The sequence below is a fragment of the Eucyclogobius newberryi genome, unplaced genomic scaffold, assembly GCF_026437365.1.
Source record: "Eucyclogobius newberryi isolate DKJ021-1_F unplaced genomic scaffold, fEucNew1.0.hap1 SCAF_5, whole genome shotgun sequence".
NCBI classification, from domain to species: Eukaryota; Metazoa; Chordata; class Actinopteri; order Gobiiformes; family Gobiidae; genus Eucyclogobius; species Eucyclogobius newberryi.
In genome coordinates this window covers 35796759-35821000 of record NW_027316167.1, presented here as the reverse complement: position 1 = coordinate 35821000, position 24242 = coordinate 35796759, and the positions used below count along the sequence as shown (strand labels likewise).

The 24242-nt window shown below is 43.5% G+C and overlaps 1 protein-coding gene across 1 annotated transcript in view; it reads right to left on the bottom strand.

Annotated features, from left to right (window-relative positions):
• Positions 1 to 1086: 1086 nt before the first annotated feature.
• otog (otogelin) overlaps positions 1087 to 24242 on the bottom strand; it is an 82325-nt gene continuing 59169 nt past the window's right edge. The window contains exons 35-55 of the mRNA XM_072464651.1: positions 23497 to 23674; positions 22911 to 23062; positions 22736 to 22825; positions 22128 to 22314; positions 21822 to 22036; positions 20668 to 20806; positions 20352 to 20540; positions 19148 to 19354; positions 18955 to 19059; positions 17667 to 17771; positions 17493 to 17594; positions 16267 to 16365; positions 16144 to 16184; positions 15996 to 16071; positions 14491 to 14672; positions 14263 to 14367; positions 7196 to 7315; positions 6477 to 6522; positions 4311 to 4382; positions 2131 to 2210; positions 1087 to 1421 (exon numbers count right to left, since the gene is read on the bottom strand). Of these exons, the coding sequence (XP_072320752.1) occupies positions 1221 to 1421; positions 2131 to 2210; positions 4311 to 4382; positions 6477 to 6522; positions 7196 to 7315; positions 14263 to 14367; positions 14491 to 14672; positions 15996 to 16071; positions 16144 to 16184; positions 16267 to 16365; positions 17493 to 17594; positions 17667 to 17771; positions 18955 to 19059; positions 19148 to 19354; positions 20352 to 20540; positions 20668 to 20806; positions 21822 to 22036; positions 22128 to 22314; positions 22736 to 22825; positions 22911 to 23062; positions 23497 to 23674 (2691 nt within the window). The 3' untranslated portion in view covers positions 1087 to 1220. The remainder of the gene's footprint in view (positions 1422 to 2130; positions 2211 to 4310; positions 4383 to 6476; positions 6523 to 7195; positions 7316 to 14262; positions 14368 to 14490; positions 14673 to 15995; positions 16072 to 16143; positions 16185 to 16266; positions 16366 to 17492; positions 17595 to 17666; positions 17772 to 18954; positions 19060 to 19147; positions 19355 to 20351; positions 20541 to 20667; positions 20807 to 21821; positions 22037 to 22127; positions 22315 to 22735; positions 22826 to 22910; positions 23063 to 23496; positions 23675 to 24242) is intronic.

Below are 24242 nucleotides of genomic sequence, written 5' to 3'. Positions count from 1 at the left end.
AGGACCAAAACAGTTCTACATCAGGACTGAACCAGTTCAAGTCCAGAGCAGACCAGTGTCTTGGTTTAGTGAACTGTGGGCGCATGTTCTGGATGCCCTTAGTCACTGAAGCAGGACGAGGGGGCGTTCAAGCTCTCTCACACTTGGGATTCTGTACTAAAGAAGTCGGACGGCAGAGGGCGCGGTTGTCCTTCCTCTCCTGGAAAGAGAGAGAAAAAGGTCTGACAACAAACATTGGTTTGACAGACAAAGTAAAAGTATGTAAAGGTAAAAAAGACCAAGTGAATCTTTTTGGATATGTCTGGAAGTCTCAATAGGCTGCGTTCACATTGTTGAATTGCTGATGTCATGGTTTCAGATGGAGGGGAGGGGCAAATATAACTGTACTAATGTTGAACCTTATCATTGTTTCTAAGGGATACGATCCACAAACCTGCCGTAATATATAATTGTATGACTTAAAGTGTCTATGACAGGTTTGACTTGAAGGCAGTCAAGATAAATATATTTTAAATGTTGCTAAAAATTATACAAAGTTTTTTTCCCAGAATAGCACATTTTTTTAGGTTTATAATTTTACTTCCTTTGTTTGTGATTGATGACATCACACTAGGACAGTAACCACTGGGCCAAAACTGATCTAATGGCACTGTTTTTTAAAATTTGACAAATAAATATATATGAGAGCACCTTTATTTTGTTGAATTCTTAGTTAGAGAGTCAAAAATGTTTCTTTTGTGTAATTTATGCATACTCTTTGGAATGATAGTATAATAGATCCTTGGGCCTGAGCCTGTGATTTCACGTCCTGTCATTTTCTAAAACATTTTCAACGTTTTCCTCCACAAATACCTACTCAATTGTTGTAAAACTATAATTTATATTTACAACAGGTACAAATACACCAAATAAATTCAAAATTAGAAAAATCAAAAAACCTGTCAAAGCACTTTAAAGTTAATCACCCCTTTGGAGTTGAATAACGGCATCACTTTATGAACCGATTCAAGGTTTATTTGTGCAAACGGAGAAGACGTTGAACTCTGTGTCAGCTTTAGTTTCTTGTGGATCGGCTAAGTAATTACAGTGACATGAACGACAAACAGGGTCAACGCAGCTTATTCAGAACACAACTGTAAGATTGGGGCAGCAGCAGTAGCTCAGGTCCCAGGTCTGAGGTCCGCCCACCTATTCCTCCCCTCGCCCTCCCCTCGCCCTCCTCAGGACCAGAGGCAGGAGCAGTCGGTGGGCTCCTGGATGTCGTAGTTAACCCAGGTGGCGTTGTTGCTGCAGTAGAGCTGGACGGTGCGTTTCTGGAGCCCGATCTCACGGCAGCACTTGCAGAAGCGCGCATACGTGTTGATGTTGTAGTTGTAGATGCTCGCCGAGGGACACTTGCCGTCGCACGAGACCACGTTCACCTGCAAGTCAGACAAATATAAAACTGACTTCAAGCTCGGGCTGTGTGTGACTCATTTACTTGAGAATTTTGATGAATCTGTTGAATTCTGCCCATCAGAACCAGGAACAAAGCCACTTACAAAGAAAGTTTAAAGCAGAACTAAGTAAGTCCGGCAACAGAGCTAACCCTGCAGCTCCCTTGTGAAAACATGTTGTCAGAAAACAGACTTAAAAGCTTTTTTCCACATTTCTTTTCTTTCCTTCTCTCTCATAATATGACAATCACATACAAAACATTTCACGTCGCCAAATATAAAAAAGAGCCAGGGTTTCTTAGGAGAGTTGTCTTCAGGTCAATGTCAGCAAATATTATAAGGCTGGTGTTTTGGCCAGAGACAGTAGGGGGCAACAATGGACACTTAAAACGCCCCGAAATACATATTTAACCATCACAGGGATTTACAAAGACATGATAAGGTGAAAATGTTACTTAGCTCTGCTTTAAATTTGTACTTAAGTAATAGCAAAGTTACTTCAAAATCATATTATTCGAGTACACTGTAAAAAGTCATAGTCATATCTTGATCAGTTATATTGACATGAATCTATATTTTGAGTCATAGATTTTCAAAATTACATTTTCTAAGGCTTAAACTCATGTGTGTATTGCACTTGTTTTAAGGCGGTATTGCACTTGGTTTTTTTAAGGTGGTTTTGCATCCCACTCACCGGCCGGTTGCTGCGGCAGTTGTTTTTCCTGATAGTCATTCTCACAGTGACCTTTTGACACGACTTCCCGTCTTCTTTACCTGTTCACGACAAACCAAAACGATGAAACACATTTCACTGCAGCTTAAACTTGAAGAAAAACAAGTCTTTTTAAAGAGAGGTTTTTACGCCTTTTATTATCTTTTCAAACCAAAGTGGGACACCTTTCTTGAAATTTAAGTCTTGACAATAAAGAATGGGAGAGGTAAAGAAGAATAGATGATATAAACAACGTCAGAGTATCTCCTGCTCATTGAGACGGCAGCAGAAAAACAGCTTTATAATGTGGTGGAAAGCTCCTGAAAGATGATTTAGCGTAAAAACCTCTTTTAAATCAGTTGGAAGAGAAAGTCACACAGCAGTTAAAATAAAAACAGCATGCATTAATATGTATAAACATAAATTATATTATGCATTGTTTGTGTTGTTATCGGCCTTTACACTTTTGAGTATCTATGCTTTGGCTTTTCATGTTTTAAAACTTAAAATACCCGTAATGGGTATGTATGAATATAAAATAAACATAAATTGGTTTAACTGTGCTCCTCATCTGGGTTGGTGTTGGCGCCATCTATTGGCAACAGTGGAAATTAGCAAGGGGGAAAAACAAGCAAACAAACAAACAAACAAAAAAACAAAAGCTAGAAATGTAGCCAGCATGCTAATGTTAGCAGGGATACTTTGTGCTTGGGATTCTAGGCTGAATTCTTCTCTCAGATGTTGATGTTTAAATAGTTTAAGTAAACACACACATAGGGATGGGACGAGACGCGAGACATTCACGAGATTCAAACATAATTTATAAAAAACGAAACTGTGCCGTCCAGCTCATAGTTTTGGCCACACATTTAAAAAAAAATCTTTTTATTCAATGTTTTAATTTTTGGAACTATGGTTTCTCAAAATGTGTAACTTAAACCAAATGTAAACACAAGGTTAAAAAGATATTCTACACTTTAATTTAGATGTCGTCCCGTCCCTAAAAGTGACATTCAGTGACATCAATCATATGGAAAAAATATTGGCATATTTTTTACCATATCAGTTTCTCTCCCTACAGGCAGAGAAGCAGCAGTGCAAACCAAACCCACTAAAACCAAGAACATGCAGAGTCTAGGCCCAACTAAACAGTACATTGTTGACAATCAACAATGCACTGCCCACAGTGCTACAGCAGCGTCACGTGATCATCAGGGGGCGGGGTTTGGACTGGTTTGTTGACTCTTCCAGGTCTGACATGTTTAGAAGCTGCACAGCCTGATACTGATATAAACGTTCTGTCCCATTCATTTTAACGAGGCAGCAAAATAAAATATAAAATGTATAATTTGTAGACCGCACAGGCAAATTGTTGTTCATAAGTTCATTATATTTTTTATTGAACTTCCACTCAAAGGTTCACTATTGTTTGCAGGATTTGTTGTGCTCATTGAACTAAAACTAACATTTTAGTCTCAAACCTTTGTTGACCACTAAATTCTTGGCGTGGTTAGTTCATAAATAAGGTTAATAAATATGAATTATGTACTCATTAGCATTTAAAAAAAATGTTGGCAGTAATTGATATGTCAACAAACTAAACACTCAAGTTAGGGTGATCCATGTGGTAATGTCTTGAAACTCTACTCTGGCGTTTCTCACGTGTTGCGTCAAAACAGCCTTGGTTTTTCAGAATTTGTGATGTTCGGAGGCTAACGCTAGCGCTAACAAAGAGCTTTGGAGCTACTGCGTGGTACTGTACCAGCCTTTTGAACGAAGGCGTTCTGTTCATAAACACTGGAAGGGTCTTTTGTAAAGCTGTAACGTGGTGTCATGATGCGACAAACACATGAAAACCAAAGGGATTTGAGTGTCAAGGCGGAGTTTAGTGTTTCAGGAGCACGGCTACAGTTGGAATAAGCATTAAGGTTAATATGGTTAATGACATGGCACCGGGTTTAAAAGCTTTTTTCTACAATGGACTGGACAAGAGCTGTTTTAAGCGTTTTGTTGACGACCTAAACTTTGTGTGATTATGCTTTTTTGAGGGCCACAATTTAAAAGAACTTCTTATTGCGTCTCCTTTTCCGGTCTGAGGCGTGGCGTTTTTTGGAGGGAGTACATTGTCGACGATCAACAATGGCCTGAGCCTTGTTGTGTACCTCGTTCACAGTTTGTGCTGACTGTGGGAGCGACGGGGCTAACAGGGAAAGGCAACAGGGCGAAGCCGTTACCTGCGACACGGACACACATCAGGACAACAGGACAACTCAGAATCACCCTGGAACTACAACCTGGAACTCACCAGCAGCCAATAGGAAGACAGAGAGCGAGGGACACGCCTTCAGAATGACCAATCAAGAGCCAGAGTCTGGAGAATCGCTTACATAACGAATAACGCCTTACACTGGTTTGTCTCTCTTTATTTCCGACACAAAGGGGATTTCATCCATAATTGAAAGACAAGATACAAAATACACTTGTAATTCATTAATAATTATAGAGATTATAGACTAACACTTGATCCTCACAGTTTATTAAACTAAAACTCAAAAAACTGTTTCGATTAGCCAACTTAAAATTGGTTCAGAATTCGCTAAAAATGGAGCCTATGATAAATGTGCAAGGCAGAAGTGGAACGTGACTAGTTATACATACTCGAATTACTTTACTTTATTAAGTAAATTTTTAAACATGCACTTGTAATTGAGTAAAATTTCAGCCATGTAATTGTAATTAGTTACAGCTCAAGTCCCAATTGTCCCCTTGTTCAACTGTCTCACCAAAGTCTCTGCTCTAAACCCGCAAACTCACAAAACATCACAGCATCGCATGCTCTGATTGGCCAGAGCTCAAACAATATGCAGATAAAACAACTTAATCTCGCTTTAAACTGTTTATTTAATCAAGTTTTGTAAAAATGACTGATCTGAAATTTGACTGAAACCATGTTGAAAAGTAACTAGTACTGTTTCTTGAATACATTTTACTTTGACTTAAGGACAGGTTTGGCAGGAGTACTTTGGTCATGTAACTGTACTTTTACTTGAGCAGAAATATATAGTACTGGTTCAACCACTGACTAAAGGCAATTTTTAAGGACTTATGTAAATGTTTTACTCATGGATTATGTGTATTTCAGTTAAAGCTAATTGTTTCTGTGTTCTCCCTCTCTCCCTTCCCCTCAGACCAACATTATGAATAAGGATTTGTTATTATTAGTATTAATATTAGATGTCTCAGCATTGTTTGGACCTGGTTAAGTCTACTTTTAGTGATTACATAGCCATATTAAATCCCAAACTTGTAAGAGGTTATACTTAAAGTGCCTATGACACGTTTTTAAGATTTTCTAATTCTGACTTTATTTGGTGTATTTGTACCTGTTGTACATGTACATTTTAGTTTAACACCAATCGAGTCGGTATTTGTGGAGAAAAATCTGTAGAAAATGACAGGAAGTGACATTACACTAGGGACACTCCATCCAAAATGTATGCATAATTTACACGAAACAAACCACTTTTTAGACTCTCTTGACATTAATTCAACAAAATAAAGTTGCTCCCATATATTTTATTTGTCAAATAAAAAGTTTGGCCCAGTGTTTGTAGGGTAATTTCCTAGTGTGATGTCATCTATTACAAACCGGAAGTGAAATTATAAACCTTATAAATTTTAAGCTATTCTGTGCTTACATTTGTAGAATTTTTAGTTAAATCTTTTAGTTCAATGAGTTGTCCAAACTGTAAGGGACACTGATGTAAAGTGAATCTTTACTTGGATTTTTAAATGTAAGCTTTATTACACCATTGAACATGTTTTGAGTCCGAGTATGAGCTCTAAGATTGCCTTCACACTAGTCCTAGTCTGGTCCATGTTTGAGCCTAGGCGTGGACTTCGTTTGGTCCTGTTCTAATCCTGGCTTGGTCATGTTCTAGTCAAGGGTTAGTTCGTGCAAGGTCAGGCTAAACGTCGCCTGCCTCTTTTTATCTGAAGTATTTCCACAAGATCTGCTACTGATAATATCAGAACTATCCTTACACTGGGCTTCAAATGTAAATAAACATGTCTTAAAAGCAAGTAAACATGTTTTTCTGTAGCTCTCGGGTAAACTTGAATATTCAGTGGCTAAATAAATCAAAACAAAATGTGTTTAACTGCATGGCTCTAGGTGGTCCTCTTCCATGGGCGTGTCCTTATGTATATACATATAAATGCTGTTTTCCTATTGGCTTTCTACATTCTGGTGTGAGAGAGGGGACAGTGCTAATGCTAACAAAGCTAATGGAGCTAACAGTGCTAATAATGCTAAGAGAGATACTCACAGGTTTTGCAGCAGCCGTCCATGTAACTCACCACATGACCTCCGTTCTGAAATGCCAGAAAAACATGACGATAAAATCAACACCAAAGAGCTTTAACGAAAAGCACCAAAGAGCTTTAATGGGAAGCACCAAAGAGCTTTAACGGAAAGCACCAACAAGCTTTAACGAGAAGCACCAAAGAGCTTTAACGAGAAGCCTCTGTCACAATTCACAAATGAGCCACAGTTCACTCCAAAAACCTGGCCAAAGATGATAAAATTGTGCCAATTTGTGTACAAAGCTTCTTATTCTACATCTGCTTGGCTTTAGCGCAGAAATAGAATAAAGTAAAACATATTTTGGCTGTAATTTACTCAACAGAAGATGAATAACTGAGATTCTGGGAACAGATGGAAAGTAGATCTGCAATGATTTATCTGAATAATCGTGACTTTTATTAAAATTGTTGTATTTAGTATTTATTGTATATTATTGATTAAATAGTTTATTCCTTTTGGTATTTTGCGATATTTTTGTTTTCACAAACACCCACCCCCACCCACCCACACACGCAGCCACCCACGCACGCACGCACGCACGCACGCACGCACGCACACACACACACACACACACACACACACACACACACACACACACACACACACACACACACACACTCACACACACACACTCACAAGGTGGCGTGTTTGTCCCGTTTGGCGCACACCCGTAGCTTTTACCTGGAGGCACTCAAAGTCGTTAAAGGGCGGGCAACTGATGGGAAGCGAGATCAGAGTGGAGCCGGACTCAGTGTCTGCGCAGTCGTACTTCACACAATTTGATGTCCACGAGCGTCCAGGCTGAAGGCAAAGGAAAAAAAAAACACAGAAAACATGCATAATCACAAGAGAAAAGACACTAACACATGCTTTAAATTCATGACATGAGTCCACGGAAAGACTACACCTGGACAGGCTGTGTTTGTGTCACTTGGCTGTAAGAGGTGGAATAAGTTGTATGGACGATGGCGTGCGCGTAAAACATATCAATTCAACAATCCAGGCGTTAGACAAAGGAGCTGAGTGGAAGCGCAGACTGCAAACAGCTGTTTTGTGTTCTATGAGAATAAAGTTTGGCACACGCCATCATCCATACAACTCATTCCACAACCTCAACCGCCATTTGGGTTCTGGCCGTGATGCTGAAAGTGAAACGGACCCAGGCCTTTATTCTCTTTAAATTATGAGATTACTTTCATTAATTGATTAGATTATTGTCATTAATTAACAAGAATAATCACATTCATTAATGACAATCTTCTGGTAAATTAATGACATTATTCTCATTAATTAATGACTTTATTCTCGTAGTGCCCCGCTTTTTTGGGGGGGTTGGTCCTTATACTCGTACTTGTTGTAAATTTGGTCTTGTTTAGTTAAGATTACATAATTTAGCCTGTCCCGTATTTTTAAAATTGTTCTTTCAGCTTGTTGTTTTTTAAGTTTCCAAAATACGCACCACACACACCACACCCCTGCTGCACTCCACAAGTATTTTCCAATTTCCCACAAATCCAATCTCCCACATTTGGCACAATGATGAGGGGATGTATTTAGTCAGAGCGTTTATGTACAAAAGCAGACAGCCAACATGAAGCATAAAGTCTGATGTTAAAAACAAATAAATATTGTCATCAGTCTCTTCAAATCAACAGAAATGTATCACCATGTGACCACAACCTGAACTCACATTGGTGGCTCTATCTCTCGTACTCTTTGTTTTGCATCTTCCTTAGGAGCACCTCTCCTGGTGTTCTGAGCACTTTTTTTTTTTTACCTTCATCAGAAGAGTCGCAGGGAAAGAGAACCCATGGCTCAGTTTTCTCTTCCTGAGCTCCTCATAGATATGGTTGAACCTTTGTTGTTGTTGACGAACCTCGTATGGAATATCAGGAGCAAAGAATTTGACTTTGTATTGGAGGTCTCCTTTAACCCTTGCAGCCTTCAAGACACACGATTGTTAAGAAACTTCTTTATCAGGTGAGGTGTCTGAAGGGGACACAACTTTTGTTTCTTAACTTAAAACAGCAAGGGGTCAGGGAAACAGGTGGTACCCTGTTTGCTGGTTTATGGTTTACTGTTTTACGGGGACTTGAGGTGCTGGGAAGCACTAAGAGGCAAATGGGGATCTGCCTTTTGTGAGGAGGCAGGGACTAACTATATAAGCTGGTGGGAAAGTAGGATCTGGGTGACTCCATATCGGGCTGTAGAGGAGCTCCCAGGCAATGTCGGCTTGTCTGTGAATTGATGCTGTTTCTGTGAATAATAATAATAATAATAACTTTTATTTATATAGCGCTTTTCAGTGACCCAAAGACGCTGAACATATATAAAAAGGGGGGGGTATTAACAGACAGGGGGGGACAACACGTACAATACACATTAATATACAGATAAAATGAACAAGACAGAAGAAGTAGAGAGAAAAAGATGGGGATGTAACAGGGGGTAGAAGAGTAGGCAATGGGGTAGAGGAGGCTAGGGGTAGGGGAGGTCATAGGCTTGGGTGAAGAGGTATGTTTTTAGGCGGGATTTGAATGTTGTGAGTGAGGGAGAGTGGCGGACAGGTTGGGGGAGGGAGTTCCAGAGTTGGGGTGCTGTTCGGGAGAATGCTCTGTCGCCAAAAGTTTTGAGTCGGGATGTTGGTGCAGTCAGGGTGAGAGAGGAGGAGGATCGGAGAGCTCGGGAGGGGCGGTGGGGGATGAGGAGGTCAGACAGGTAGGGGGGGGCAAGGTGGTGAAGAGCTTTGAAGGTGAGGAGGAGTATTTTAAAGTTGATGCGCTGCTTGATGGGGAGCCAATGGAGAGAGCGGAGAACGGGAGTGATGTGATCACGGGACCGGGTGTGGGTGAGGAGGCGGGCAGCGGAGTTTTGGACCATTTGGAGTCTATGGAGGGAATGGGAGGAGATGCCAGTGAGGAGGGAGTTGCAGTAGTCAAGGCGGGAGGAGATGAAGGCATGGATGAGGGATTCAGCAGCGGGGAGGGTGAGGCAGTGTCGGATTTTGGCGATGCGGCGGAGGTGGAAGTATGAGGTCTTGACGATGTGGCTGACATGGGGAGTGAAGGAGAGGGTGGGGTCCATGATGACACCGAGATTGCGTACCAGGGTAGAGGGGGTGATGGTCGAGGTGTCGATGCTGAGTGAAAAGGGACCAGTTTTATTGAGAGTGGATTTGGTGCCAATGAGGAGGAGCTCTGTTTTGTCACTGTTCAGTTTGAGGAAGTTGAGAGTGAGCCATGATTTTATTGTTGAGATGCAGGTTTCGATGTGGCTGAGGGGAGGGTTTTGGGTGGATTTGGTGGTGAGGTATATCTGGGTGTCGTCAGCGTAGCAGTGAAAGTCCAGGTTGAGTTGGCGGAGGATGTGACTAAGGGGGAAGATGTAGCAGATGAAGAGGAGGGGGCCGAGGACTGAGCCCTGGGGGACCCCTGCGTTACTGGGGAGAGGGTGGATGAGTGACCGGAGAGGGAAATGAACTCTTGCCTGTTGGTGAGGTAGGATGTGAGCCAGTCAAGTGCAGAGCCCTCAACACCCAGTTGGCGCAGCCTTTGTAGGAGGATGGAATGGTTTATAGTGTCAAAGGCTGCGCTGAGGTCTAGTAGTAACAGGATGTTGAGGGCCCCGGAGTCTGCAGAGGTGAGGAGATCGTTGAGTACTTTGACCAGGGCTGTTTCAGTGCTGTGAAGTGGGCGGAAGCCAGATTGGAGGGGTTCATAAAGGTTGTTTGACTGGAGGTGGGTGTGAAGTTGGGCGGCGACGATGCGTTCCAGCGTTTTTGAGAGGAACGGCAGGTTGGAGATGGGGCGGTAGTTGGAGAGGTTGGCGGAGTCTAGGGTGGGTTTTTTGAGGATGGGGGTGATGGAGGCCAGTTTGTAGATGGAAGGAACATGGCCGAGGGATAAAGACTGGTTGAAGAGGGTGGTGAGATGGGGGATGAGAGCAGGGAGGCAAGCCTTGGTCGTTGGGAGGGGGTCGAGAGAGCAGGTGGTGGTTTTGGAAGCGGTGATGAGGTCTATGATATGAGAGGAGTTAACAGAGGAGAAGGTGGTGAGGGGAGGGAAGGGTGGGTGGTCAGGGAGAGGGGCAGGGGTGGGGGTGGTGATGGAGTTAATGGAGACGGCAGTCATGGAGCTGTTGATTTTGGAAATTTTGTCATTGAAGGCAAGGAGGAAAGAGTTGCAGAGGTCAGGGGAGGAGGGTGGAGTGATGTCCGGTGGCTGGAGCAGCTTGTTGACGGTGGAGAACAGGGTGCGAGGGCTCCGGTGGGAGCTGTTGATGAGGGTGGAGAGGTGGGAAGATTTAGCGGCTTGGAGAGCGTCACGGTAGGAGGAGATGTGTAATTTGAAAGCTTCGGCGTGGACGGTGAGGCGGGTTCTTTTGAGGAGTCGTTCGAGTTGGCGGCCAGTCTGCTTCATGGTGCGGAGTTCAGGGGTGTACCAGGGGGCGGGGTTGATGTATGAGACAGAAGAGGTTTTCCAGGGGGCTATGGAGTCAAGGGAGTCGGAGAGGGTGGTGTTGAGCATGACAGCATAGTCGTCGGGGGAAGAGGGGGGGGAGTCAGGGGGGAAAGCAGAGGATATGAGCTGGGAGAGCGTGAGGGGGTTGACTGACTTGATATTGCGGTAGGTGATGGTGCGTTTTTTGGGGTTGTGGGGCGAGGGTAGGGGGGCGGAGAAAAGGATGCAGAGATGATCAGAGAGTGCGAAGGGGAGGGGGTGGGGCTTAGATATGGGTAGGAGAGAGGAACAGACTAAGTCCAGAGTGTGGCCTTTGGTATGGGTGGGGAAGTCAATGTGTTGGGTGAGATGGAAGCAGTCCAGGAGAGAGAGGAAGTCGGATGTCAGTGGGGCGTTGGGGCAGTCAATGTGGATGTTGAAGTCACCAGTGAGTAGGAGGCGGGCAGAGAGAGAGGATGCGATGGTGAGGAGTTCAGACAATTCAGTGAGGAAAGAGGGGTGGGGCTTTGGGGGACGATAGATCAGGATAGCGGTGATAGAGTTGGGGAGGGAGAAGGCGAGGTATTCAAATGATGAGATGGATGGAAGGTTGAGGTTCAGTTCAGTGATGGATGTAGATTTTTTATGAATAACAGCAAGATAAGATAAGAGCTCCCCCACGCCCGGAGAGGCGGGGTTTGGCAGTGTAAGTGTAGTTGGAGGGAGTGGCTTGGTTGAGAGCATAGAAGTCCAGGGGCTGTTGCCATGTTTCACAGAGGAGAAGCAGATCAATGTTATTGTCCAGTAGCAGTTCAGATATAACAGATGATTTGTTGGAGAGGGAGCGGCAGTTCAGCAGTGCAAGGGAGATGGATGGGGGCGCGGAGATGGATGGGGGCGCAGGGGTGGGGGGACGGAGGTTGCTGAGGTTGGCAGTGCGGCAGGTGGGGGTGACGGGGGGGGGGGCGAAAACTAGTCCAGAGTGAGGGGATAGGTGAGCCGTCGTTGGAGTGTTGGTTATGGGAGAGACCAGAGCCCCGGTGGATGTAGCGGGGCCGGCGAAGGATCCCAGCTGAGCTAGCTGCAGAGGCAGCAGCAGCTGGGAGACGGTGGTTATGGTTGAGGAGGTGAAGGTCAGCAGCGGTGTAGGTGAGTAGGCGAGAAGTTGGTGGAGCGGTGGCCTGGAGGCGCGGGAGTGATAGTCCAAGGAGGAGATGGAACGTAGCAGTAGATGAGAGTAATCCAGTTAGTATGTTGGCGGTGGCTAGAAGCTGGTTAACTAACATTAACATCTTTGAAAATCCAGGAGCTTGTGTCAAGCGAGTTCTTCTCCTGCTACCAACCACCTCCAACAACACCTTTAAGAAACCATACAGGCCTCACGGTTTATCAGAAGCTGGTCTTGGTTTGCCCAGGCGATGTGCTCTTTTGATTGTGATTGGGGGGACTTCAACTCTTGAGACATCAAAAAGCTCAGGAATAATCTTCTCCAAAAAGCTTTCTGTATCCTTTCCTTCTTCTCCTTCTTCTAAGCCCACAAGCCTCAGGTTAGGACGACGTGATCTGGACTCCAAATCCAGGATCATATTTTTCATATATTGTATTCCGACTCCAGCGTTGTCACCCTGGCCCGCAGCGCCTCCATCTCGGCCCTTACTGTCTGCAGATCGTCTGTATTATCTGAAAACCGCTGCTTGACTTCCTCCATGCATGCTCCGCGGACTCCCGCTGCCTTCAGCTCAGTGGCTACTGCAGCAGATACTGCAGCAGATACTGCAGCAAATACTGCAGCAGATAAGACCCATGGCAGCATTTACCTCGGCTCTAAGAGACACCATATCACCCTTCCTTTTGCATTTTATTTTGGACATCATGAGCAATAACTGGTGATTCGTCATATTCTCTATCCCTTCCGATGCAAATTTGAATGTTGGCCAAGCTATTGTCATGCATTTATCTTGTTTATATCTCTGTGTCATATTTATCATATGGGACACGATATTTTTACTGTGTACTTCCTCATTATCTGTCAACTGGTACAAACAGTCTTAAAGCTGACATCATGCCATTACATCAGACCGAAGCAACAGCTATTTAAACCACAATGAAACTGTGGGAGGACGGACTCAGGAGCAAGACAATACAACAAGCTATTGTTCTGACTGTTTTCCCTGTATGCAGCAAATATAAAGAGCCTTGAGAACAATCCTTGCCTCTTGTAGTTTATTATAGACTAAACTTCAACACAAAGAAGTGCAAGAATGTCCATCTGGGCTGGCGGAAAGAACAGTGGTCTTCCGCCTCAGATTTGCGAGCCATGTTAGCCATACTAGGCTGAGCAAAATAATATGTCTGTTTGCCGTAACCCGACCGACCCGGTATAAAACTAGCCGACTGAAAAAAAAAATCTGCATTTTGTTAAAAAAAAACGCCAAATTCTTTTATTTTTCTAATATTTCGCCGACTCACCGACCGATCTTTCCTAAAGCGCCGTGTAGAATAATGTTATAGCTCTGGTAAACCTATCTTTCATCCCAAGGGACAAATAACGCATTGCGCAACGCATTATGCGTCCTCATTTTCAGTCCTCCAAAAGCTTCTGTATTAAACAGACCATGAAGGAAGGAACCTATATTGTCTTTTACTTGCTGATTTGGTCAGCGCCACTGGACTGGCCACCGCTCATGCCGTTCTGCATGGTGTGGCTTCATTTAAATTTGACTTGCGCTTTACATTGTAGGAGGGAAACACGCCCAGCAGCAGCATCACAACAAACATGGTGGCGCCCGTGTCCCCCTCTCGCCTTCGCTACCAAAATAAAGGATAGCGGCGTACAAAAGGTCGATTGAAATATCTTAAAATTGGGAGATTTAGTCTCCCGATCGGGTTTATCGAGACGTTTTCCGTCATTGACTGCTGAAGCCTGACCCCTGGCGGTCACTCCGAGTCAAAAAATGGCAAAATTTTGATCTTTTTTTTTGCCTTCAAAGTAAAAAAAATAAGAATTTACTTACCGAGCGACCCACTTGAAAAATGTTGCGTCGGGTTACAGCAAACAGACAATTTATTTGGGGTAGCCTTAGATGCGTTAGCTTGTTTTCCATTGGGACCATGGATCGTCAGCTTTGTTTGCTTTGGTCCCGTAGTGTTACCACATCTGTTTCTTCCTTGTATACTCATCTTTTGTTCTTCCTCTTTAGGATTAGGTGGGTCAAACGATGATTTTAAGGCAGAGTTTTGGAGCAGCGGTGAGAGAGCGTAAGCTCAAAGCGCCGCCATAACCTAGAATTGATGTTCTAGTTCTTATACCTTGTAGTAGGCGATGGTGCTGTTCTCATGCTCGTAGGAACAGGAGATGTTTTTGCAGAAGCCGCAGCAGGTCGACTGGTCTTTGGGAGGAACATAAATCTGATTCTGAGGAACACAAACAGAACACAGGGTTATGAAGGGACTCTGCAGGCGAAATGAACCACAGGAGGTGGAGCAGATGTGGGTGGAGGACACTTAAGTGGTTCATATTTATGTTTAAAGACAGACCGGGAGGCAGGAGGTTGAGCAGTTATGGGTGGTGGTCCTCATGATGTTGAGGCCGGTGCTGGAGTTGATGGAGCGACTGCATTGACGACTGAAACACACGCCGAGGTCACTGCGTTCCACCAGAGTCTGACCGGGGAGCAAGAGGAGGCCACGGTCAAGGAAGACACAGCCCGGCTCCACCACTGGGGAGGAGAGAGAGAGGAAGAAGAGAGAGGAGAGAGAGGGAGGGGATTGAGAGGAGGGGGAGAGGGAGGGAGGGAGGGAGAGGAAAGAGAGAAGAGCGAGGGTGAGAGGAGAGAGAAGGAGAAATTATAAGAGAGAGTTATAACGAAAGAGGAGAGAGAGGAGACACAATGACATCATATTAACAATGTGAACCGAATAAGATAAGATAAGATATTCCTTTATTGTCCCACATGGGGAAATTTCATTGGTGCAACGCAGGTAGATACAGAGGTAGATACAGAAGAACAGATCACTTATAGGAAGTCTGAAAAACACTTTCAGTAGAAGATCTCCTATAAATAAATAAAAACTCCCATAGACAAATAAATGAATAAATAAATACATAAATACCATTGCGTGTGATCACGACAGTAATTGCACATGAATATGTGTCACGACAGCACATAGATTGCACATGAATTCCAACAGCAATTGCACATATGACAGAATTGCACATCAGTATTAGGTTAGGTCAGTATTGCGAGTGTTCAGTACTAACAGTTTTTGTTATATATTGTAACAACAACAACAACAACATGTGCAGCGTTTCAGTCCATTAACGGTCCATTCACAGTGGGTCCATTTTACAACAGAGAACTACAATAATCAGATCTGTTTTTGGTGTTACATTATCATTGACATCAGTGATTTTCAAACAGAACATTCTGAAGGCGGTCTGTCATCCTGTAACTGGCAGAAAATCAAGCCACTGCCTAAACTTCACCACAGGCAAATTAAAGATTTCAGCTTTCACTAGCCGAATTGGGTTGAAACTGTATATATTTTAAAAAAGGCTTCTTTCTGCCTTTGCAGCAGGTGCCAGCCTTTAGTGCTTCAGCTTCTAACACGATGAATGTGACACATCAAAAAGCACATTTAGATCATAGAACATAAAGAACAGAGAGAAGTTTAGAACCAGAGACAAACATGAGGCCATACAGTCCATTTTTGAAACGGTTGTATACTGCATTTTCCGGACTATAAATCTCACCTTTTTTCATAGCTTTGGCCGGGGTGCGACTTATACTTATATTTATACTCATATACTTATACTCCGGAGTGACTTATATGTGATATTATTTGTTATTTTCATACTCCAGTGCAACTTATATGTTTTTTTTCTTCTCTAATATGCATTTTTTGGCAGGTGCAACTTACAGTCCGGAAAATACGGTATTTAAATTAGTCTTTGGAACAATTAATCTGAAAATCAAGTCAATAATCTGAAAGGTGCATAAATGAGAGAAGGATCAGATTTGAGGTGCAGAAGTTTCACTCACCACATTTGTATCGTTTACAGCGGCACTGGTTTTGAGGGTCGGACATGAAGGCTCGGTCCAGCTGCGTCGTCTCTCCCTGAACACAAACACAAGTGAAAATTAGCGCCTCCTTCTGGTACCATCTGTTACTTCATCATAAAAGCCTCACCAGACCACACTTTGGAGAGGAGATCTTCTCACAGGCACATTCTATGAGCACAAGAGTACAAGAAGTTTAATTTGCCCTCTTCTTTGTTGCTGTGATTGTTCGGTTGTTGTTGTTGTTTTTTACCACATGTTTGTGTCGGGCAGCAGCGTTCCGGGACCGAGGTGGAGACGGGCCACATCCCGACGGAGCAGCTGATCTCAGGACAGCGGTGCATCTCACACGCTGAAGAGCACAAATGGGACCTCAGTTTCATCATTTCAGATTTTATTTGGTGGATAAAACATTGTGCAAATGTAACTGATGGTTTTGCAAAAATCAAGAGAAGAAAAGTTGAAAAATGTGTTGTATATGGGAGTATAGGGTAAAGTTTGGTGCAAAATAATACAAAATAATTCTGTTCTCATATGTTTTTATTTTACATCACAGGAGTTTTGGCCCTGTGTAGAACATGGTTGCTAGTGTGATGTCATCATTCACAACCAGGAAGCAAAATGATAAAACTACAAAATTGCCAAACCGGAAATGTCATGACATTTGGGACATCCTTAATTAAAACTTGTTAAACTCTTTAAAACGTGTTTATTGTGTGTTCTGTGTCAGTTTAAATGTAGTGACTATTTCGAGTTTGATCTACGAAAGAGCTTACGTGATGGTTTTAGTTTATTATTGTCACACTTAGCCACTTTACAACTTAAATCAGACTTTATTCAGCTCTGCTCAGATTTCTGTTCAAAATGTATATTTTTTTACAGACATTTGTCAGAAAAATACTTTATATTCAAAGTAAATGTGGATGAAACGAATCTCAAAAATAAGGTTTGTCCAAAGTCTGGTCACTATAAAAGCTTCAGCTGTAACAAAGTATCTGAGCCTGAGCTGTATAAAAAACACTGATCAAATCTGTCAAGTTTTTTAGCTAAATCTATAATATAATAATCTTAATTGTGTTTTAGTAAAATGTGTAGTGCAACCTGTGGCTCTTTAAACTCTCTCTTGTTCCTATGCTTTGGCATCTCAAGTTTTAGAACTAGAACATGTTTAGACTGAGAAAATAATCATATAATAATAATCATAATCAGTCAGGCATTTCCTCATCAGGATTTGTGTTGTCGCTCCATCTACTGGCAGCAGAGGGAATAACCACAGAGAATGCACAAAAGCTAACGTATGCACACAGTTGTAATGAAGGTGATTTGAGTCAGAAACGCTCAGACATTGTAAAGTGAGTGTTTATGTGAGGCTCAGCAAAGGAACAGAGAAGAGGAGCTCATAAACAAACAAAGACAAACAGTTTTTAACGAAGAACAAAGTTAGAACGAGCTGCATGTCATAGGTCGGATGTGACTGACCACACAGGTAAAGTGGGCAGCAGCGGTCCGTTGTGTTGAAGTCCACAGTGAGCACTTCTCCTTCCTGACAGAGAGGGGGCGCTTCAGAGCACGACGCACACACTGTAGGGACGAGAAGCGCATGTCATGTGGGGGGATTTTTAAAATGTGTGGCGGCTGTGGGCGTGTACTGACAGCAGAAGTGAGCGAGGCAGCAGCTCTCGTCAGCTCGGGTGGAAATCAGCATCTGATCCTCACGGCACGACGGGACCGTGGACTCGCACAGCTCCGGGTCGCACTCTGCAAACACAAGGACGTTTCATTGGACGTGTTTAATGGATGTCTACTGGACGCAGGCTGGTCAGTATTGCACATTTACAAGACCACACACTTTTAAAAAAACACAAAATATCCGTCAAAGAAGAAAGGTATGAACTGTGAAACAAACATGGAGGCTTTATTTTTGTGTGTTTTTTATTTTGATGTTTAGATATAAATAAAACTAAAGGAACAAACAGAACAAGAACAAAGATTGATGAGTCAAATCAAAAGGAAATGAGAAATAATAAAAAGTCTGAAATCTCATGCCATGGACACAATAAATGGATACATTTGGAATGTACTTTCAACAAAGAAATCTGACACAAAAAATCACCAACAATCACGGACTGGACTGACATAGGAACAGACATCAGACAAATGGAAAAAATGACATTAATTTGTACCAAATGGGACTTTATTTGAATTCAACTGTGCTGGAATTGTTTTTGTATTTATGTTTAGTTGTTTAGTAGTCTCCTTGTGTTCTTATTTTGGTTTTCACTCTTTGGTCGTTTTGTGTTGTATTCTGTGTTTATAAAAATGAATAAATACATATATTCATTTTAAAAAGTCACCTGTCCTAGTGTTTTTTAGATTTGTCCAATAATTTTTCCCACTTAGTTTATGTCCACAGTTGTCTCAGTCCAGTCCTTCACAGTCGGCTCAGTTCCCATCATCCATTTCTTTTTTACTGCCTTTTTCTCTGCAGTCAAACGTCCACTCCACAGGTATCCAAAAACAAACATGGAGGCTTTCAAGTGAAAACAGGGTTTCTGTCAAATTTAAAGGAATAATAGAAGATTTTTGGCGCCAAATCTGAGTCTTATTTTCTCATGGCGTGGACAGCCGGGTAGTTCTCCCACATGTCAATCATTCCCTGCGTCCTACTGCACACCTACAGGCTCGTTCCCAGCATAGCAGCACGTTTCCCTGGTTGCGCATGCGTGGTTGATATGCCAGTGTGTGTTTAGCGAAGCGAGCAGCGAGTTCCTTCAGTGTACAGTATAAAATGGCCGAGGAACGACAGAGAAAGACTGTGTTCGAGCTGGCTCAGAAGAGACGGAAATCTGCGGAGACGAGAGATGCGATGCGTTCCGTCGTGCTAATAAACAAACGCACGTGTAGCAGCGGGGCAGTATCCTTAAAGAGAAATGAGACTCACCGCAGGAGTACTGAGGGCAGCAGGAGTCCTGCCTGTAGTACGACACCAGCTTCTCCCCGTAGTTACACTGAGGAGGCGGCAGCTCACACAAGCTTTGGTTACATACTGAAGAAAACATCAACATCTCTATTATAGCCAAGTCAAATCAACTGTGAACATGTTATAACTGAAGAAAGCGACAAAGGCGACTAACCGCAGAGTTTGTGAGGGCAGCAGCTGTTCTGGTGGGCCAGGCTGATCACAACCTCACCCTGCCGGTGGCACCGCGGCTCCGCGCTGGAGCAGTTGAACTCCACAGGGACAATGGTGTCGTTCTCACAGCGGTACATGCAGCAGGCGTCATGAGAGGCTTTCCACACCTCGCCGTGAGAGCGAGGGAGGCCCGCGCTATCTGTGCATGCTGGGACACGAGCAGAGAGACGAGAAGTGAGGACACGAGAAGGTGAGGACATGAGCAGAGAGACGAGAAGGTGAGGACACGAGCAGAGACGAGAAAGTGAGGACACGAGCAGAGAGACGAGAAGGTGAGGACACGAGCAGAGAGACGAGAAGGTGAGAGCACAAACAGAGAGACGAGAAGGTGAGAGCACAAACAGAGAGACGAGAAGGTGAGGACACGAGCAGAGAGACGAGAAGGTGAGGACACAAGCAGAGAGACGAGAAGGTGAGAGCACGAACAGAGACGAGAAGGTGAGAGCACGAACAGAGAGATGAGAAGGTGAGGACACAAGCAGAGAGACGAGAAGGTGAGGACACGAGCAGAGAGACGAAAAGGTAAGGACATGAGCAAAGAGACAAAGTAAGGACTGAAGAGCACTGGGTTTAGAAGTACAAAGAACCTTCAGCCAGACTGAGAAACAAATGGACTTCTAACTTCTGAACATCTAGAATACTGTACATATAAATACACAAAGTGTGACATTGACAGTGCATTAGTTTTAGTACAAAATAATGTTTGAGGTTAGGGTTAGCAAACCCAAATTTCAAATCCTCTGCCATTATGACCTTTGATTGAAATAACCTTTTGGTATGAGACAGACCTAAGGTTCCGGGACTGAATTAAGGTGTGGTGGCACTTTCACATTATTCACCACTGGTCTATGGCCCTGTGATCTGTGCCTCACGTCTGGACATCACGGGTCTATAGATTCCATATTGCAAGAAATATCTCAATGCAGTTAAAGAAATTGTGATACACTGAAGGAAAAATTTCAGGCTCTGTACTCAATTGTACTGTACTGTATTAAAGCGTTTGCCATATTAGCGTTCTAATTATTGACCACAGTGAGATTATAAGACCGAGCTCTATCAAACTGAAACACGGTTCTGTCCAAAGCTGTTATCTCTGTTTCTTGAGGAGCCAACGTGTTCTACCCTGACGCTTCCTGTTCTCTCACCACACTTGTCGGGCCGAATGCAGAGCGCAGAGTACGGCCGGTGTAGCAGCGTTCCCTCTGGACACACGCAGCCCTCAGTGAAACCCGAGCACTGGTCCGGGTCCGAGTCGAAGTCCTGGTTTGGGCAGGAAGAGGCGGAGCAGGCGGGCAAACAGGACTGGTACTGGAGCCCGTCAGGACACATGAACGCTGCAGACAAACACAAGATTATACACAAACATTCTAATTTCAGTTAATATCCCACCGATTACACTTCCAGAATGTTCTCAAACACACAACGGGTGGACCAGTGCTTCAGTTCATGGAGGATACTTACGGCAGTGATCTGGCCTCCTCCACTCGATGCAGATGTTGAACTTGTGGCAGGAGGCGACGTACGCAGACAGCGCCACACAGTGGTTGTTCACGTACGCCGCGTCTCGAACCCATAACTCACAGAAAGTACTCGGAGGAACCTGGGACAGAGAACCGCGTTATCACAAAACAACACTGAGAGTCTAAAGATGCTAACACAGTTTGAGTTACTTTTTTCTTTGCACTTGTAACAGGTAGGGTCTCATCATAATAAAGCAGATTTTTAGCTCTTTGGTGGGTTTTTTCATGTTCATCATTGAAATTATTATTTCTAATACAATTAAAAGTGTAAATATGGTGACATAAGGCTTCAAGAGAGAATATTGCCAAATATTGTTTTTGGTTTATTTTACATTTTGAGTCAATAATGCCACTGTCTTTGTTATGAAGGGTATTTTTGTGTCTGTTTTAGAGTCTGAATAGTCCAGAGAACACTTTGATTATTTCCTACAGTCGACTGGTCAAAACTAGTAAATTAAACTTTGCATCTTCTCTAACTAGTCTGTTTAATCTCTTATTCCTACTTTGCAACCATTTCTAGTGTCTAGCGTTTATATTCCTTCCTAAACCTGGTCTGACCCTTGAACATAAGCTTGTTCAGATTCCTAATCCAAAACAGCTCCTTCAGATGCACCTAGACCAGACAAGATTCTTCTAAACCTAATCTAACTTTTTCCAACCCTCCTAAACCCTCCTAAACCCTCCTGGACTCTCCTAAACCTCCCTAAAACATTCCTAAACCCCCCTAAACCAGCCTAAACACTCCTAAACCCTCCTAACCCCCCCTAAACACTCCTAAACACGCATATCTGTGGCAGAAGCTGAAGTCCTGGCTCTGGAGCATGCTCAGACCCTCCTAAACCCTCCTAACCCCCTAAACCCTCCTAAACCCCCCTTAACCCTCCTAAACCCCCCTTAACCCTCCTAAACCCCCCTTAACCCTCCTAAACCCCCCTTAACACTCCTAAACCCCCCTTAACACTCCCCCTTAACACTTCTAAACCCCCCTTAACACTCCTAAACCCCCCTTAACACTCCTAAACCCCCCTTAACCCCCCAAAACAATCTAAACCCCCCTAAACACTCCTAAACCCTGAAAACCCTCCTAAAACGCACATATCTGTGGCAGAGGCTGAAGTCCTGTCTCTGGAGGAGGCTCAGACACTCGGAGCAGTCGCTGGTGGAGCAGTTCTTGTCTCGACGGCGTTGGCTGAAGCTGAAGGAGCTCGAGGTGTTGGAGACGGTCCAGCTCTCGACGAACACCTCGCTGTCGGACACAGACGAGCCGTTGGACAGAGTCAGGTCGTTACTCGGGTCGCCGTCACAGAATCCTAAACAAAACAACAAAAGTCTCAAACTCGCAGATGAAATTAACTTAATTCCCCAAACGTCAGTTGTTGTCACAATAACCCTGAAACTCACCGCAGAGCCCCCTGGTGGTCAGTCTGTTGTAGTGCGCTGCGGTGTCGACCACCATCATCCCGGTCGAGTGAAACCACTGCAGCCTGAGTCCGACTGGAGTCCGGATCAAGTACATGTTCCCCGTGTCGTAGATCTCAAACCCAAACTTCTTAAACCGAGGCTTGGCGTAACGAGAGTTCACAAACAACTGAGAAACATAAACAAACGTTTACACAAAGAAACAACTTTTTTGACTCTCTAGACATTTATTCAACAGTAATAATATATTTATCTTAACTGCATTTTAGTTCAATGAGTCATTCGACATGTAGGGGACATTAAAGGTCCCATAACATGCAAAATCGACTTTTCAGAGCTTTTAACCTTCTTACATTGCTATTTGTGCTTCATATATGTACCCAGAGTGTTTTTTATTGATTCCCGCAGTGTTTAGCTATATTACAGACTATCTCCTTTCCTTGAATCTCCAAACTGACGGGCGGTGGGGCAAGACCGCGTCATAAGGGCAAGCACACGTCATCATCCCCCCCATTACTTTCCACTTAAAAAGTAAAGTACAGATAACTCAACAGACTTAAGCTTGGTTCTCAGAGAGTGTCAGTTCTCACCCGCCGCTGGAGTCTGTTGACGACAACGTGGTTGGACTTGTGCGTGATGTTCAGAGCCACGAGGCACAAGTGGGTGAAGTTCCACAGCAGCTTCTGGGAAAGAAAAGACGAGGAGGTGTTAAAGCTTCAGAGTCAAACTAAAACGGACACAAAACGTCTTCGTTCTGGCGCTGACCGGAGAGCTGGAGTCGGCGGGACACTCCTGCACGGACACGGAGAGCGTCTCGTTCTGGAGCTCGGCGACAACATACGAGGCGGCTTTGAACACGGCCGCGCTGTTTCCATCAAACGTGACGACGCTGAGGTCAGGGAACAACGAGCAGCGACCTGAGGGAAAGACAGACACGCCAGTTTTTTTTTCAGTCACGCTCAAGAAAGAGATGAACAGGCCACGGTTTATTTTAGACACGCTCAGAGAAAAGAAGCATTTTAAGTAGAATAAGAGGATTTCTTTTCATGCTGTTAGTGGAGGAAATTACAATACGAGTCAAATAGTCTAATTTATAAAGCATGCATAAGTGCAAACATGTCATGTACGTGAGTTGCCACATCAAGTTTGTGTTCTATAAAAACAAAACTTGACATGGAAATGAGTCAAAAATGGTTCAGAAACTCTTTAAAGCTTTCAGAAATGAGTCAGAAGGTGATCTGAGCTAAATGAAACCAGAAGTTAGCAAGTTTGAAAAATATTTTCAGTTAGAATTTCATGTAAAGTTTTATAATTGAGACTCCAGATGAGTGAATGAACATGTGTGTCGTACATGGACAGTCCCACTGGGGGCAGCACTTGTCGCCGTTCACCAGTACCGCGAATCCCAGAAGGCCACAGTTCGGCGGGTCGGAGGTGAACGGGCAGCTCTGGGATTTGTTGAACAGGACGAGCTGGCGGTTCACGCAGATGAGTTTGGTGCATTCGTCGACGATCTCTGCGTATGGCGGCTGCGGGAGACAAACAACCACCAGGACAAACTTAAACACAACTCCGACGGACAATGTGTGGAATGAGGATGATTTAACTATTGCGCCTGGACAGACGCCAGACACGCTACGGAAAAGGAACATTTCTGCTAAAAAAAGCATGAAAAGAACATTCACAATCACATAAAGTCCATGTGACACATTAGACACACTTTTCAGTAAAAAAAAAAAAGAACATGATAATATTTAAGATTTCATTTAACATTTTCCCAGTTTTTCTAAAATTCTGGCAATTATGGTGACGTTTTATGTTACTTCCTGGTTTGACATAAGTAGAGGTAATTCCACAACTGCTACTGTAAACAATAGTCAAAGCCCATTTTATCATTCAATATGTATGATTTTGTCATAAAAAAGTGTAGGTCAAATTATTTTTAGCAGTCAAGTTGCATAATTCTTTTTAGTTTTAGTCGATGAAAACATCAGGCTACTATAAATTAGACACATTTTACCGACTTTAGACCAGTTTGTTTTGGAGTTTGAGTGCCTTAGTTCTATTTAAATGTAAAAAAAAAACCTCTCTCTCTCT